The sequence below is a fragment of the Streptopelia decaocto genome, assembly GCF_964273445.1.
Source record: "Streptopelia decaocto genome assembly, chromosome: 6".
In the NCBI taxonomy this organism is placed as follows: domain Eukaryota; kingdom Metazoa; phylum Chordata; class Aves; order Columbiformes; family Columbidae; genus Streptopelia; species Streptopelia decaocto.
Window position 1 is genome coordinate 55,833,590 of NC_138660.1, and position 17,879 is coordinate 55,851,468.

Sequence of the window (17,879 nt, forward strand, 5' to 3'; positions counted from 1 at the left end):
GGGATCATCCTGTGCATTTACGCTGCCCTTGCATTCAGTCTGGTGGGTGGAGAGGGGGGGATATTTCTTTATGCTTTGGGTGGAGCTTTTTTGATGAGCAGCCAGGAAGAGGGACCATTTTGACAACGCTGGGTTTATCCCGGGGCTTGGCCAGGGGATGCAGGGTAAGTGGTGGCTCTGGCCACGTTTCAGTGAGGAGCGGGGTGAGCCATCTGCAGCCCACGTGCCTCGTGGGCTCGGCTGTCTGGAAGCAGATTCCCCCAATGTCCCTCTGCAATTGAGATCGCAGCAACACGCTTGTCTGTAAAGCGATGCCTGAGATTTCCTTGCCCTGGCAGAGCCCCCACTGAGTACCTGGTGTTTCCTTTCAGGAGGGCTTTGCTGTCACTATTTCTAATACACTACAGAGGTCTGAAATTTCCCTCCAGTAAAAGCATCTATTCTAATGTCCCTCTGATGGACCACAGCCACAGCAAGTGGTCATGGTAGGAACCTCCCGCCTCCCACATGAGCCCTGCAGGATCCCATCCTGATCCAGGACAACAGGGCTGGGAGCAGCTGCGGGAGCCAGACCACGAACTGACATACGTGAGAAAATGAGGCGCTGACCGTGTGGCTCATTGCTGGCCTGTTGTGGATAAATCTAAACTGGGGAAGAAAACCCCAGTTTCTGAGCAACCCATGGATGTGATAATTCGTGGACCCTGTAGGAAATTGCCAAGTAAAGTTAAACCTTTTTACAAAGAAATTTGGACTTTCCTCCCAGCTCTGGGCTGGCTGGAGGACTGGGCTGGGTCATCTGGCAGACATGGCAAATGTCACTTAAAAATTCAGCCTTGAATTCTTGCTAGTTTAGAAATGGGAAATTTAAACCCCTCCAGGAGGGAAATGGCTTTCACTTGAGAGCTGTGGCATTTCCATTTACCCTGCAAAGATAATGCTGCTGTCAAATCAAGCTTTTTCTATTGAAAAGTTATTCCAGGCAGTTTTTAAATGTTTTTAAAAATATGTGGGTTATTTCTATTCTCTAGTGTGTAGAGCTGAGTCTCTGACAGCCAGTGTATCTTGGTCTGTCTATGAAATGGTACAGAAGGGCCAGTGCGCCCCGGTTAAGACACTATAAAATGTATCTGGAATTGACTTTCTGTAAGAAGAGGCAGCAGGGGCAAAGGCCTATGGTAAATTTTTTGTTGAGCTTCGTGGAACTGCCATCCACTACTGCTAATGCTCACAGCTTTGGGCTCGGTCTTTACTGCACTCTTCCCTTCACCACTTCACATGTCTGTTTTAATCTCCTCGTAACTCTGAGAGTGTAGGGAGACAGGGACAGTCTTTTGGCTTAAAATTTCCTGTGTCTTACTTCGAGCTAAAGGATATTTTTGTTGTTGCTTGAAATCTGAGTTTTGAATTCTAGCAGGTATCTTTAGGTTTTGTAAAAGCAAAAACAAAATTGAGTTTCTTCCATTCAGAGCTGATTCTTTTAGTATAGGCCAAATAAATAAAAGCCAAGGTGTTTGTATGTCCAAAAAATGAGCACATAAACATAGCATGTTTTCCAAGTGGGAAAGAATTAGTTTGAAAGTAAAGATGAGGTAGCTCAAACAAGGGTGTCTCTAGGTCAGCTTTTAAATTCGTATTTACTCCATATTCCAAAGTCCATGGTAGTCAATGCAAAGCTTCTGCTGGCTTTAAGGTGTTTATTCAGGATGAGAGGTAGAAGTAGCAGAGCAAATCGATACAGGAAAAGCCACCATTAAAGAACACCCATCTTGGACCAGCAGTAAATATACTTGGCTGGAAGTATTACTGAACACTGCAACAATTCAGAGTACCTCATGGAGTTGTCTTGTTTCTTGTTTTGCTTGTGGGCTTTAGCCCATCACTTCTTTCTGGATCTGGGTGAGAAAGATTTTTCACATCTCTCAGAAGTATTCAAGGGAATGAAACTGAAGGTAAAAAAAGCTTCTGGCTGAGGTAAGAGGCACACAGAAATGATTTTGAAGAAACTGAAACTCTGGCAGGTGAATAGAATTAATTTTAAAATAATTTCCTATTTTTATTTCAATTTGTGACCTTTTCAGTTTCATTTTAACCTATGATGACTTGATGTTTCTCAACAGAACATCTTTTAGAATAACAACATAAAAATACCAGATTTTTTCTTTCAAGAGTGTTGAAGGGGGTACTCTGACAGTCTGGAGAGTATTCCCCTAACAAATATGCCAAATATCAGAAAAAGTCTTAAAATTAACCCAGTTCATTTTGATAAGTCAGCATTTTTTAAGGGGAGCTGAGAGCGGGAGTGCTAGTGATAAATCCTCCCGAGGTTCTTCATCTCTGGATCTGAAAAATGGATCCCTCCTTCATTTACTTCTCTGGGCGCAGTCGTTGCTGAAGAAGTTGTATATGGTTTTGTTTTGAAATATCACTGAACCCCAGGCAACAGAGGATTTTGCTTATGTATTCATGTGGCTGTCAGTCAGCCCATATTGAACACCTTACCTATGTGTACAGTCCTACTAATGCTTATCTTTGCTGCCGCCTGGTATCAATTAACATTCATGCTCAGTGTCCTCAGAGCAGGGTATTAGGTCAGGCCAATTTTACTATTAAGAATGATCCCTGTGCTACTGATCTGCTTTTGAACAATAATTTTGAAAAGATTCCCTCTTCCTAAATGCACCAGTGAGTGCTTCTTCATGTGGTTAAACTCCTTTTCCCAGACTTTTCCCAGATGGTTGCCTTCCCAGGCGCCTTGGTCAGGCTCTTACTGAGGGGAATTTTTCATTCATAGCAGGATTTTAGGTCACAGCTTTTCCTGGAAACCCACAAGGCCTTAAAGTCCTTTGTATAAAGCATCAGCCCAACCTATTGGATCTGCTATCAAACATATCATATAGCTCAAGGTACTCGCAAGTTCTAAATTAGAGCAGACAGTAACACAGTGCATATTACTGGTTTGGGGCTGGAGAAGTCCCAGGTCAGCTTGCAAATCTGACAGCTTCCAGCAGAATTTTACACAGGGAAAAAATGACAGACCTGTGTGCAGCAGGGAGGGGAGCCCATGTTGGATGCACTGCAAAAACCCAGGTTTCTGTTGGACATCAGAACTTCTTCCCCTGCAAATTAATGGCAACCAATGGCTCAACCAGCACCGTGAACATAAATCATGGGAAGGAACAGCAAGAAATGAGTACAAGGCTTTTCTTTTTATTTAGCAATTTATCAAGGGAAGTGGCACATTAATAAACAGATCTCCCTTGAGGTGTGGGAGTAACAGATAAATATGACTGTCAAATCTGGCCTGCTTCCTTCTGTTAGAGAAGGAGGAGACTGTGGGAATGCAAATGTAGAAACAATATCTATATCTGGAAGGATGCATATTATTTGTAGGACAGAAACACTGACAACTCAGCTGAGATGAAGCCCTATTGCACTAGGTGCAATACATACAGAATGAAACACAAACCCTATCTAAAGGTGCTCATCTAAATAGATGACACTGCGAAATAGGGACACAGAAAGAAGCAGCAACTTGCTTAAGGAGATAGGCCTAGAGAGGACTGGGAACAGCACCCACGTCTTCCCAGGTCATGGCCCATTGAATCAAGATGCCTTATAGTCAGAAGAAAAAAAGAAGAGAAGGAGAAGAGTACAGTTTTGACCATTATGGTCTAGGTCTCATGTTGCTCAGTTCAGGGCTCTGGCAGGGCACAGACCTGTGTGTTCTTTCTCTTCGCTACTTGATCCTTAAGTCGTATTTCAAGCTTCTCCATGCCCCATGGGGCTGCAAAATGTGATTATACAAAATACTGTAAGAAGAACATGTTTAGCAGATGTGCAACAACCTGATTTCTAGGAGAAATTCCCAATAATGTCAGTGTTGCATCTAACAACTCTCGAGACTTCTTGGGTATAGGACAGAAGTCACAAGAGTAACAGTTACTTCAAGTACCAACTTACCCTAGACTTCCAGTGGGATCTTGGACAAGTCATTTACCTTGTGCAATGAGGGATGTTATGGGTAATAAGGGGATGGTGGTACTAAAACCCATCGATTACACAGCACCCAGGCATGGTAATGGCAGAGCCATTTGAGTACACAGGTGAGTCATGTGAAAACTGGGAGACTGCAACCCAGCTGCTGGTCTCAGGGAAATGTTGACACAGACTTCTGCAAGCCAACACAAATCAAGGAATAATTTGGTCATGCCGGCAGGATATATTTTACCTCCTTGTACATCCCATTCACCTTCTCACATACCAGCACTGTCATCAGGAGGGGAAGTTGCACTCTTGCAAAGTGCCGGGCTTGTATTTGGTGATATACAACCAAAATCAGTCCCTGCACCAACGAGAGGAAAATAGCACATATTGACTGTCTGGGCAAGTTACTGTTTTATTCACAGTGTTTAATAGGATATGCCCACAGCAAGCTTTCTGGGGATAGCGCCACTGGAAAATCCAGGTAGTAGTACAGTGCTGCACTCATCAAGGGAAGAAGCTGGAGAAGCTGAGCCCTCCTGCACCCCAGGGTTGATAATGGGACTACCAGCCAGACCCCATGGCCAAGTAGCACATTTTCCCGTTAGAAATCTTCTTTAGTTTTTGGGGTTTGTTTTTGTTTTTGCTTTTTTAATAGGCAATGTAAAGGCTGCTCTCATTGCTTTGGAAGGATGATTCATTCCAGGCAGGGCTAGGGCTTGGGCAGGCTTTGGATCTGGTACCCTGGTATCAGGGAATGTTGTGATATTTCCCATCCCCAGCTCCCGTCCATGCCATGCAGGAGATTTGCAGGTGGGCCAGGCCTGGGCAGAGTTTCCTCTGGATGAAGTCAGTCGTTCCAGTCAGCTGTGCTGAAACACTGGGGAAGGCCAAATTTGTATATTAGTAACTTGCCATGTATTGCAGATCCACAAACAGGACTGGCACGGTTGGAAATTACTTCATGCCCGAATGATTGACAATTGCTAATAGGGTCCAGGCACTGGCAGATCCCCTTGGAGGGAGAGCGCTTGAACTCTGTGCCTGAGCTGCCAAATTCGTTTTCTTAAAACTCTTAATTTACGTTTGGGGCTCCTGGAGTCTTGCCTCCTTCGTTAATTGGATGGTCAGCATTGTGCTCGCGCTCCCTTGGTTTCCGCACTCTCTGCACACACAAGCGCCTGCACCATTTCCAACAGTGGCCCCAGCTTCAACGTGCGGTTCCTCTGGCCTGCAGCTCCTGCCACCAAGTCAGCAGCAATGGCTGGGATCACAGAAACCTCGCTTGGCCTTTTCCCTTTTAATTTTAAGTTAATTTAGTGCCGATGAAAAGGCATGATGGACAGGTTTCTGTTTATTCCCCGAGGAGGGCAAAGCAAGCAGGTGTTTGTGGTGCTGCCTGACCCTTGTCACTCAGTGCCCAGCAGAGAAGAAACCTTCCATCAAAGTGCAGTTGGTCCCTGTGCTGTTCCCGGCTCCTGAACATCCCACAGCAGTCACAAGTGCAGCCGGTCTCTTCACCCCCTGCCCTGCTGCGGGCAGGGAGCAGCCCACTGGTTTTGTCTGACAAAGTCTCTCTTTCCTACAGTGTCCCGGTTCTCAAGCCCACGGGTGACTCCAAGATTAAGCCGAAAACGAGCCCTGTCTATCTCCCCGCTGTCAGATGCCAGCATTGATCTCCAGACGATGATCAGGACCTCCCCCAACTCTCTTGTGGCATATATCAACAACTCCAGAAGCAGTTCAGCAGCGAGTGGCTCCTACGGGCATTTATCTGCAGGGACAATCAGGTAAAGCTCTGCAACAGGCTCTGCTCAGCTGTGTATCCATCCCCCCAAAAGGAGTGGTGACCCTCCAGCAAGGGAGACCTTCCCTTTCCCACAACCTCTGCTTTCGTGTATTGGGGCTGCACGGTGTATTAAATCAAAGCCCCCATCTGGTTTCGCATGTGTAAGGGTACTGGGTAGGGATTATTGGTTACCAGCTTTCCAGTAATTACAGTATGATCATGCCTCTGTGCAAGCAGAAACAGAGAATAAATTAGTCTAAAAAATGCTCATTGTAAGCAGTTGGACTGATTAAGAAACCCTCTGATTTAAGAGATTGCCCCAAAGTATTCTACAAATTATTAGTCTACATCCTTAAAAAAAATGTTGCCTGGCTGGATTTAAGAGCCTAATTCTAAAAACATATTTAAAACAAATCTAAGCCCTTGAGTAAAGTTTTGCTCAAACCTTAATTAAAAAGCACTTACATTAAGTAGCTCACTGTTGTCAATTCCTGCTGTGATTGCTTCACCCAAGTTTCACAATGTTATTATTCTTTTTATTACTTAACTGTTAAAAATGTTAGTTCTAATTAACACTGATTTTGCAAAGCAAGGGTTTATAAAGATCATGCACTCCCAAAGTTTGTAGGGGAAAACAGAGACATTGCTATGTAACATTAATTTTATCAGTTACTTTATCTGGCAGCACCATTTAGAAATTGACTGTAGAATCAAATATAATAATAACTTAAACAAATAGCAACTTCTTGTCTGATAATCATATGTTTCCAGTCTTTAACTGGGCACACATATAGCATCTCATACTCAGATTTTAAGCTTTTCAGGGTAGCATCTGGTATATTCAGCAAGTCCGCAGAGTGCAGAATCTGACCCAATGGTCAGTTGTTGGCCTCCAAGGGAATAATCAAGTAATAATACAGAATTTAAAACTTTTCTCAGTGTTTTAAAGGTGTATCTTGAATGCCAGGAATTGTAAAATGGGTTACATATATAACAGGATATCTGTCAGCAATTTGAGGTGAAAATACTTTTTTGTTATTATTTTAACAATGTCTTAGTGTCAGGAATGAAATCCTTTCTCACCCGCTCAGACCCAGATCCAAGTAGCCCTTCAGAAATTCATTTTTGGACTTTGCTGTAAGATAAGAAAGCTGTGCAGCAGCCTGCCATCACACCTCATTTGCTGCAGTGTGTATTTAACTGCCAGAGCTCTTTTACACTGTAGTGATTTTTGCATTTTATTCTTTTGAACAAGTTGTCATTAACTGGTTTGGAACAGAAATATTAATTGTATGGTCACCAGCAATAAGTATTTTCTCTAAAACCAAAATTTGAAATGAAGCATGCTAATTATGGCCCGGTTCTCTGAGCACTCACACCATGGGCAGTTTTAGTGATGTGAGAGAAAATACCATGAGGGTAAAGGTTCAGGGTGGTCACCTCTTAAAGGTGGCAATTAATTGATTTTTAGGCTGAGAGTCCATGTGCACCACTCGCCTAGAGTACAGGGAGCAGAGCATCTCCTATACTTCTCCACCTCTGCCAAGGGGACTCGCCCCTCCTTGTCAAAAGCAAAGCTTCCTTTTTAATGCTGTCAGCTGCTGAATCCTGGCTTGGACCTGCTGCCCCCAGTGAGGGCACAAGCAGCCAGGAGCTGGTGCAGTTTCTGGTTACTGACGACCTAGATGATCAGAGCTGGACCAGTGACCTACATATGAAGGCTGACACACTTCAGCAGTCCCCTGAGCCAGCACTCCCCTCACCTGAATGCAGAGTAAATTGCATGGTTTTGGACTGTGTTAAATGGATAGTTATTCATCCCCGCTGTGATCTGTGCCAGGTGAGCCAGATGATGCTGTTTTTTTAAATCCAGGGTAGCATAACCCCAAGGTTGCAAATCTGCAGAACAGGTCTGCCTGGGAGAACACAGGAGCCTCAGGGGCTGCAAAACCAGATGTGTTCCAGTCCCATCCTCTTCTGTACTCCCTACCAAGGACTTTGGCTGCTTTAAGCATAGGAAACAAAGAAATTACAATCAGTCTGATACATGGGTCAAAATGATTCATAAGTTTGCTGAGGCATACACAAGACAAATCCCGTCTTTGAAGTAAAGCAGGCTGTCGGGATTATCATGGCTTTGAAGGCATCTAGTTGGGACATCGCAGCCTGTCCCCTGGAGCATCCAGGAAGCCAAACTTGAATCGGTCTCTGGCAAATGTGATAAATATTGTTTAAAATATCTCCTCCTCATTTTTCCTCCTTCTTTTGCTGCAGTCCAGCATTCAGCTTCCCTCACCCCATTAACCCCGTGACGTACCAGCAGATCCTGACCCAACAGAGAGGCCTGAGCTCAGCCTTTGGACACACTCCTCCCCTGATCCAGCCATCCCCAACTTTCCCTCCACGTCAGCACATGGCGGTCATCTCTGTCAACCCATCACCAGCACAGATCAGCAACAACAGCAACTGCATCTCTGACTCAAGCCAGGTAGGGACGGCCATCCTGGCTCTCTCCATACATGGCACACGGGGAAATGGAGGCACATTCTCTGTGGGATGAACGCTGCCCTTACAATGGTTGTGGGAGTTTTACCCACTCTCCTTTTCCTCACATACTCCCTTTATGTTGCTTTTTCTTCCTCCTGGCAAAGCATTTCTGAATTAGTCACAGCCAAATTTGGCACCTACCTCCCTTCCTTGACACACACCCATGCAGGAACCAAAGGCATTGATCCATCAAAGCACTGAAGATGATATGTAGGGTCATCTCAGGCAGCAAATCTCCTTGGACATCTGTTATGTGCTATTGAAATCAAGGGAATTCAGCACATGCTGCAGTGTTTTGCCAGATAAGCACCCAAGCACTGTGAACCAAGCTTCATCAGTTCCTTTACCAATCCTTCCTTCCTTTTTTTACTGACATGAACCATGCTGATGGTCTTAAAACACCTTATTCCTTTCCTCTTTACCAAATAAGTGCATGTTGCCTAGGACCTCCTTCTTTTCCAGTAGCTTGCTTTCTCAGGCTATCCCTGCTGTTGATTTTTACTGCTAAAGTTCGCAAAAGCACGGGTCAGATTTTGAAAACTAGGAATGCCATGAGGTGTATGAAATCCCACACCTCAAATGCATCCTCTCAAATACCTGTGAGTTCACACAGACACATGTTTGTGTGTACAAGCCATCCACAGGCACAGAGTTAGTGAATATGTCTAGCACATTTTTAATCATTTTTACTTCCCATTTTCATGCTTTGGAAGTTTAAATTGCAGTTGCTTTTCTCCCGGAAGGCTTATTTCACCTCATTTCACATCCATTTCAAATTGTTGTTTTAGTTGTATCATACTGAACTTTTCAGACTGATTTATTGTTTTAGGGTTTCTCATGGCTGCTGTGCTGCATATTCTGTTTGTTATTGAAGGTTATTTGATTGATTAGTTTTGTTTTTTTTCTTACAAACTGGCTACCAAAATAATGTGACTGGCAGGAGTTATGCCCCTGTTTAATAACTTGCAGGCCAATCTTGAGCAATTAGCAAGAGTGTATTTAAAATGTTAATGTTCCAATTTTATGCACATACAATGGGATGTTTTTTTCTCCTGAAGTTGTTCTCATTTTTTAAGAGCTTAGCAAAATATACACATAGCCTTTCACGAACCCAGCATGCCAGAGCCCTTGCACGTAATCAGAGCACCCCGCTCCTCCCAGGAATTCATTTTCTCAACAAATCATTTCATCGCATTGAGAAATAAAATCATGGCTTGGGCGTTGGTTGCATAAGGCTTTGATGGCTTTGACAGGGACCGGATTGCTCTGAAATGGAGCAGCAGCTGCAAGGCCAAGCCTGCAGAAGCTGATGCTGCCCTTGTCTCTTCCATCTCTCTGCCTTGCACAAACCCACATGGGCTAATCATTTTCATGTGAAACCCAGACCAGCAGGCCAACACTCTGTTGACCCTGGCCACTCCTGAAGTTCAGCTTTGACTGATTTTTAAGTTAATTTGTAATGAGGAGGTGGGCTACAGTCTGTGTTTCATCCCAAACCCCGGTGCCATGTATTGCCTGGTTTTCTTTCCTAGAGCAAGCAGAACAGCGAGTCGGCCGTCAGCAGCACAGTCAATCCAGTCATTAACAAGCGCAGCAAAGTCAAGACTGAAGTCGAGGGCTTGCCCCCAGCCTCCCCAACCACACAGGTAACCTTCCTGGTGGGAGACATGTTGTGGGGCTGAGGTAGTGAGCTGCTGGGTCTCGCTGTCTTTGAGAACGTTACTCTTGGCACCTTTTCTGCAGCAAGGCATCGAAGTCTGCCAGGCAGGCGGTTGTTTCTTAGGGCATGAAGCCCAGCAAGGTACAAAAGTACAGGACAAAGCTGCAGTGGGTGAGTGAAGCATTCGATGGGTGCTTGGGATTCAGCTTGCCATTGTTCTGTTCGGATAGAAAACAGAGAAAAGGAAAAAAAAATGAGGGAGGAAGGGAATGTTTCAAATGTGATAATTTAAAAATTAAGTCTGAGCTTTCTGTGCTGCAAAGCAAGTAGCATTAGTGTCTCAGAGCAAACATAGATTTTGAGGGAATCTTGCATGTAGGTAGAAAGCTTGCAAAAAAGGATGACTTCTTGATTCAACAAGGAATTGCTCCTAGAAACATCCTCTACACTGGTAACACAACATTTGACACCAAGAAGGGCCCGAAGGCCTTTGCTTTCTTTCCAGAGCTCTGTGATTGCAAACTGTTTAATGGCTGACAGTATCCATCTGACCGTCCTTTATCACAACTGTAAACTATCAAGAGTGCTGTGGGCACTTCATTTTCATGAAATATTAGGCCGCGTTATTGTCAAGTGAATGGAAGAGTTGATGACAAATTTCTCCTTCTGCCCTGGTTCAGGAGCAGGTCTCAGCATGATGCATGGGGACAGCAACGTGTGCAGTCATCAGGGGGCTGGTAAAATTGATGAAGATAGCATATCAGGGAAAGATAAACATGCTGTAGTCAGCACGATTAGGGCAAAGAGGCACCTCTCTGGAGCTTTGAGTTTAGAAGTACATACACACGCCGCTGCAAAAGCACATGCCCTGAAGAACCAATCTGGCCGCCACCCAGGCTAATAGGGCCACGTGTTGATTTCTTGCAGCAAATGAAAAAAATATTTGACAGCTATCACCTGCTTTCTCAAAGCATCTGTAACAGAGGAGTTGTGTGACGGACAGCTCCTTTCTCGGTGGCTGTCATCCTTCCTTTGCTCTGCTCTGACATGGAGAGGTGTGCGCACAATTGCAGAGAGGGCTTGGGTAGCATCAGCCTGGCTCCCCCGTGCAGCCCTGCCCCAGGGTTTCATCCATTGGATCTCATGTGAAATAAGCACTGAAAGAAGTGGGGCAGTAGTTTAGAATGGTGCAAGGAGGTTTGGTTAGAATACCACAGTGAAATCAAGGGAAGAAAAATGCACGCTGGTCATCTAATAGTTCCTAATGAGAAGATCTGTGAAGTAATACTCCAATGGAAATGTAGGCTTCAGGCCTTGCAGGATTTCAGTATTGATTGGGATATTACTGGAAAGTACCTTGTAAGAGACAGCCCCTTATTGGCAAGAAGACCTGAACATAGTAGGTGTCTCCTCACCAGCTGGTCTAAGCAACTTGTTAAATTTGGGGATACTGTTCTGCAGGAGACTGTGCTGAAATGTTGAGTTACAGTCAGTTACTTATTGACTGATATATTTTTTTAGAGTATGAAGCTCATCTCCCCACAAAAAAAAAAAAGCATGTATGTGTGTGTTTTGTTTTGGAAATGATGTACTGGAAACACTTCATGTGAGTTGTGGTTTGGGTGTTTAAAATCCTTGGCCAGACAGTATCGCCCATGATCACTTGTTCTATAAAAAACACAATCCAAGCAAGATTTGTGGGACACAGTGGAGCGCCAGGCATGAGAGACCTAAGTTACTTTGCTCTTATGATACTATAATAGCTCCAGTACAGATTCAGATTACTGTTGAATTAGCCAGAAATGAAACAAGTCAATCTGCTTAAACAAATTAAAATAGTTTCAATTCCATTTTTCCAGCAAAAAGAATAAAAATTTTGGCAAAATAAATTTTTTAGTAGAAAATTTCACTTTTCAAGAGACCACACTTTGCATGGAGAGAAATGTTTCAACAAAAATAATGTTCACAGCTCAACCAAATAGGAATTACAGGAAAAAGAAGCTGCTGTTTGAACTTTCTCAGACTATTGTTCTGGGTTCTGATATAGTTTGAATCTCCAGAAGTCTTTCCGTAAATTACTACAGTTTCTCATCCAAAGAGCCACCTGACAATATTTTTTTTTTAATTAAGAGCTAATTAAAACAAATCTCTTTGTCTCCATATCTAAACTTTTGAATTGTAAAGTCACCATTAGCACATATGTCATGAGCTAGTTAATGAAAATCGTTGAACTTTTGTACAGTACATCTCACTTTCCAAGCCATGTAATGCATTAAGTCACTGCAGCCCCTCAGTAGGCATTGGGAAGGTGTTGCTGAGGAAGGAGATAGCAGACAGATAGGTCCAACTGGGCAGGTCAGAGGCAGTTTGAGACGAGTCTGGCTGTGTCTACACACTTATGGGGCCAACTAGAGCACCAGATCATGAGGAAGAGTGTCTGATGTGGTCAGTCACCCCAGACACTTCTGTCTAAAGCTGCCCTGGAGGCGGGATGCTCTGTGCTGGGCAGTGGTAGTATCTGGAAGAAAAGGGAATCATAGAATATTAGAATCATAGAATCATTGAATCATTTCAGTTGGAAGAGGCCCTAGAGGGTCAAAACCTGCAGGGTTTTGTATTGCCAAATTCCCAAGCCAGTATTGGCTGCTGATTTCCTTGTCTGTAGTGCAAGTGTCTGACGCACACAGAGCTGAAAGTTGTCCTTACCTCTGGTTCATACTAATTATGTTGTATGTTACAGTATTGTGTAGGTGTCAATGCTTTAATCCTCATAGCAGCCATTAAAAAATCTTCCGTGCTTCATTTAGCACTGAGGAGCTGGCTAGACAGAGAAGTTAAGGAGAAAGCTCACAGTGTGCCCAGCATTAAACTAACTCATTTATGAGTCCAGAGCTGCTGGAACTCTGCTCTGCAACCCACTCATCACAGGGTTTTGCTCAAGCTTCACAAATTTGCTGATCTCAGAGGGGTGCTCTGGGGGCTCACCACTTTGTCCCTGTGGAGCACCAAGCAGACATATATCTTTGGGTAGGCGTTAGGCATAATTTGCACATTTATGGAAAGATGCAGAAAACAGGAACCCCGCTCCCCAGTCCGTGTCAGGAGAGTGTGGTAACCACTAGACTCTGACTGCTCTGTGGTTTCTTCATGCTCGTTTTTCCCCACTCCCCCCAGATCAGAAGTTTTACTCCAACAAAGGATGAAACCAAACGTCAAAAGCCAGCATTTTCCTTTCTCCAGCCTTTCCTGGAACTGCCCACAACCTGGCTGGAGCCAGGCACCGCTGCAACCGTGGCTTCAGGGTGTTTCGTATCTTGTCATTAACTCTGATCTATTTCTACCAAAACTCTGTAACTCATTATTTCACAGTAATCAAGGATGTTATGTTGCCACAATGAGCACAGTTTTGTGATCAGTTGATGCCTGCCTTGTAATCTATGAGTGATGGAGGAATTCAGACGAAAGAAGTTCACCTTATACAATGCACCGTTGTGTGTTGCAGGAGCATCTGACAGACCTGAAAGAAGATCTAGATAAGGATGAATGCAAACAGGAGCCTGAGGTTATTTATGAGACGAACTGTCACTGGGAAGGGTGCACAAAGGAATATGACACTCAAGAGCAGCTCGTCCATGTGAGTAATGGTTGGGAGGAAACCCCAGCGATAAATTTGAGTTTCTGTGCACTTGTCCTCATTTTTTATCACTAGCTGCTGTACAGCCAGAGCTCACTCTGGGAGCTACTAAAGGTGCAAATCAGAGACACAGTGTGTAAACACTGCCAAAGCAGGTCGCTGCTCCCCAAGGAGTTTAGCTGCAACAAGCCTCTCATAGATTATTTGATGTTGCTGTCTTCTTAGCTGCTGAGGCTGCAGTTTTAGTCTCCCTTGTGCACTGACAGAAGGCTCTGCATAGAAGACCTGCCCAGAAAATGGGGAAGGGGCCTGAGCCCTTCCCTCTTCTCTGGCCATATTCACTGAGTCTCCCCACACACCTGCACCAGCTATGGGTCAGGGATTGTCCATACTGTCCTCAGTCCTTGTCCAGGCCGTGAAAGCCTTATATGCTGCTGTGACATGAGCTGTGGGGCCATATCACTTAGGGGCTGTTGAGCGCCTCAGCTCGTCCGTCCCACATTAACAGAGCACTTCCAGAGTCTGGAGGCATGCTCCAGGGTCTCCTTTGGGGTCCGGAATATAAAAAGTGGATTGTTTTTTTTAAAATTGTGTAACAGGGTTTCTGTAGTCACGGTGATGTCCCCAAACTAGTGTCAAAACTGTTCTCTGAAGGATCCCCAAACCAAGTCATTAATCAGATTTTCAGTTGTAATTAGGTCCGAGATCTTTTTGTGTGCTTTGCTTCACCTGGGAATCCACCATTTGGTTTCCTTTGGCTTCTGGGGTCAAGAAATCCCTCAAACTCAGGGTGAGTGACTGTGAAATCAGACATGATCTGTGTCTAAGTCCCATCCTGCCCCCAGCCCAGCATCCTCCCAGTCCTCATTTTGGGTCTGTGGTGGTGAGCTCCATTTGTTTGAAGCCAGCTGAGAGCTGCTGGGAATTCATCAGCACCAGCAACCCTGCTGCTTGCAGCAAAATGTTGGATTGAGCAAATTTTGCAACAGGACCCACTGTCTTCTCCTTTCCCTCCAGCCTTTTGCTGCCTACCTCAGCTGGGCTCCAAGCCTGCCAGGGGCCACCCATGTGCAACTCACATGTAACCCTCTTCCTGAGGGCTCATGTCTGCTCTCACCCTTTTTATATATCTTCATTTTAGTCATGTTTAGACGCCACCAAGTAGGCGTCAGTCTTCATTTCCCAGGCTCTGCATGCAAACGTTATCTTAGCCCAGAGGGACCACACTCTACATGATAATTTTGGGTATGTGCTCTTCTTCCATCCAAGACTAGCACCTGCTCACCTCTGCCAGAAGTCACTGGTTCAGTGCAGCAAGTCCTTGAGTACAGACAGATTTGGAAACGGTTTCCATGGCCAAATGAGCCATAAGGTGCTTGATGGATTGCACGTTGCATGCCACAGGGCATTGCTTTTCTGGGGTTAAACCACAGGAGTGCTGTTGGATGGGCTGGGCTCACATTTGTCTGGCAGTATTTGTGTGTTTCCCTCTCAGATGTAAGAAAAACTCTTCAACTCTGCCCAAAGCAAAGTGCAAGGCAGAGCCAGGCAGCTCAGCACAATTTATTTCCAGAAAAAACCCAAAGAAAAATATTTGATGGAATGTGCAAGATTTTCCTAAATTTGGAACCTTACAAAAACACAGGCCTCTGTACTATGATTACTAACAACATGGAGTTGTGGATTTGAGATGCCCAAAATACACATTTAAATGAAATACAGATGTTGTGGGCCAACTTCTGAGAAGGTGGCATCCCACCATGTGTGGAAAAACTCTAGTTTGTGTGCAGAGCAAAGTACCTGGGCATGCAGGGTCTGTTCCCCACACATAGTGGTCAACATACTTGTGAGAGGAGTGGATGTCAACGGGGAGCAGTGGAGTGAGGACTTATTTTTGCAAGCACCACTGCTGCTCCCAGTCTTGAAGGTCATGGTCACAATTTGAGAGAAGCCCAAGCAAAGCCTCAGGCCAGGTGATGGTTTGATGGGGCTGTGGAGCTGTAGCTGAAGTGTGGTGAGTTGTGCAACTGCTCCTCAACTGTGTGATGGGCAGCAGATGTTGTCCAGACAAAGAGTTAATAAGCTTGAAGAGGGGCTACAGTCCCATCCCAAAAATGTCTTCCTCTGGCCCAAGCAGGACTGAACAGGTGGGCCTGTGCACTCTCCTACTCCTAGGACTGCCAGGCATAATCTTGGCTGCAAGTCAGACTCCCATGCAAAACAGAACCAGGAAACACATCTTTCCAGTCTGGTCAGTATGTGGTTTAGCACGTCTATGGGTCTCTTGTGGGGTTCACCAGATTTCAACCATCTGAAGCTAAAATCTCCCACTGATGCCATATTATAAAACCAGAATTGTAGGCGGCTGAGCTTCAAACCCATCCAAAATCTCTCCTAAAGCCAGCCTTCCCAGACCCTCCTGGCATGCAGCTTTGGCTCTCAGTTTTTAACGGTGGTTCCTGAGGCATCAGCTGAGCTCCATGCACCTCCTCTTGCTCCTGGGTAGACTTGGTGCACCAAGCAGCAGGTCTCTGTCCCCATGATTGGGTGCAGCACATAAAATGCCAGGACTGGATTCAGCTGGGACCATGAAGGCTGATAACTCTGCTTTAACATGTTTTTTGTGTCCTCGTGGTGCCCCACTGGCCCTAGAAAGTCTTATCCTGAGCTGCACCATGTCTGTCTGGCCTTGACTGGGAGCACAAAGGCAGGGGCTGGAAAAAAATCTCAGCGCAAAAAAAAAAAACAAACCAAAAGTGGTTTATTTTAGGATTTCCTGTCAGTGAATGTCTGCTGAAAACACAGGAGCAAGGACAGGCATTCTTTTTGGCAGCGAGACCCCATTCAGAGAGACAAGGCCACCACAGGAACAGTGCTGCCGACAGGCTGGTCTCCAGCTCTGTTTATTTTTGGCAGGGCTTCTTCTGCCCCAGTCTGGGAAAAAGCAACCCTCGCCTTCCTCCCATGGTGGAAGAAGGCACCCTTCTGATCTGTCTTTTCAATAACCTGCTGCAGGATTTCAGGGACCTAAGTAATTAGCAGTAATTGAGGCCAAGGAGCCTTCCTTGGCGCATAGCTGGCAGATGCTGTCGTCTCCCACAGCCGCCAGCCCTGGGCAGCAGTCGGATGTCTCGGCTAGCTGGAGTGCAGGCAGGCTTGTCTCCTCTCCCCGTCCTCCAGCAGTGTCCCAGGAAAGGGTCCCGGCTGTAAAAATGTAGCACAGGAGGGTTCAGCAGAGATAAAAATTACTCTTTCATCCTCTCCAACAGTGGCATCAGGCAGCCTGTGAGACATTGAGAGGGCTCCTCTCTCCCTGGCACTGTGGGTCCCCATTGTTTTTGCAGCACATAGGGCAAATGTCCCATTTCTAACTGTTTGGACCCAGTGCGCTGGGTGTTGCACACCTTCTCCTGCAGGACACACCAGACCACAACGCTGGCTCCGGTGTCCCTGCATGTTCCTGGTGTTATCTGTGCACCTGGGACCCAGGTGCAACGCCTGGCCACAAGCACTGGGGAGGGAACAGATGGCTTTCAGAGCATCGTGCATGCTTTGCTGGTATCAGCTCTTCCAGGAGTGACCCAATTCTCCCTTCTCTCCTACCAGCACATCAACAACGATCACATCCACGGGGAGAAGAAGGAGTTTGTCTGCCGCTGGCAGGACTGCACGCGGGAACAGAAGCCGTTCAAGGCTCAGTACATGCTGGTGGTGCACATGCGAAGGCACACCGGAGAGAAGCCACACAAGTGCACGGTGAGCTGGCAGGGCTGCACGGTGCGTCTCGGCTTGGCAAGTGGAACATGGGACTTCAGTGGTCACACAAACGTGTGCATACACAGTCATGGTTTCAAGAAGGGCTCTCCCAGGGTACCTGCCAGCACCCAGTTTAGGACCCGTCCAGCTCCCTGTGTCCGAGTTAGAGCTACTTGTAGGTTACACCCTGTGGACAGGGCAAGTGGTCAAGGAGGGTGGTTGAGGTGTTATTGGGCAAAATTGTATTTCCTTGGGGAAACTGAGTTCAGCTCTACCACAGAGATCCAAGGTGACCCAGGACAAGTCACTTGAGGTGGAAAAACAGCTACTTTAGTTGTTTACATCCAAGAAGGAAATCCAGAAACCCCATACTGTGGGGAACCACCTAAACCTGGTTGTGCCTAAGTTGGCATCACCCAGTACCACCGCTGTGGGCTGCAAGTTTCCCTCACCCACATACCGGACTGCACAAAAGCCTCCTTCCAGCGTGGGAAGCCATCTATTTCCAC

General features: G+C 45.6%; 1 protein-coding gene across 1 annotated transcript in view; it reads left to right on the top strand.

The window, feature by feature from the left end:
• GLI2 (GLI family zinc finger 2) overlaps window positions 1-17,879 on the top strand; it is a 195,341-nt gene that overhangs the window by 160,395 nt on the left and 17,067 nt on the right. Inside the window, exons 6-10 of the mRNA XM_082056807.1 lie at window positions 5,573-5,774; window positions 8,048-8,261; window positions 9,853-9,966; window positions 13,483-13,614; window positions 17,221-17,370. Coding sequence (XP_081912933.1) covers window positions 5,573-5,774; window positions 8,048-8,261; window positions 9,853-9,966; window positions 13,483-13,614; window positions 17,221-17,370 — 812 coding nt within the window. The remainder of the gene's footprint in view (window positions 1-5,572; window positions 5,775-8,047; window positions 8,262-9,852; window positions 9,967-13,482; window positions 13,615-17,220; window positions 17,371-17,879) is intronic.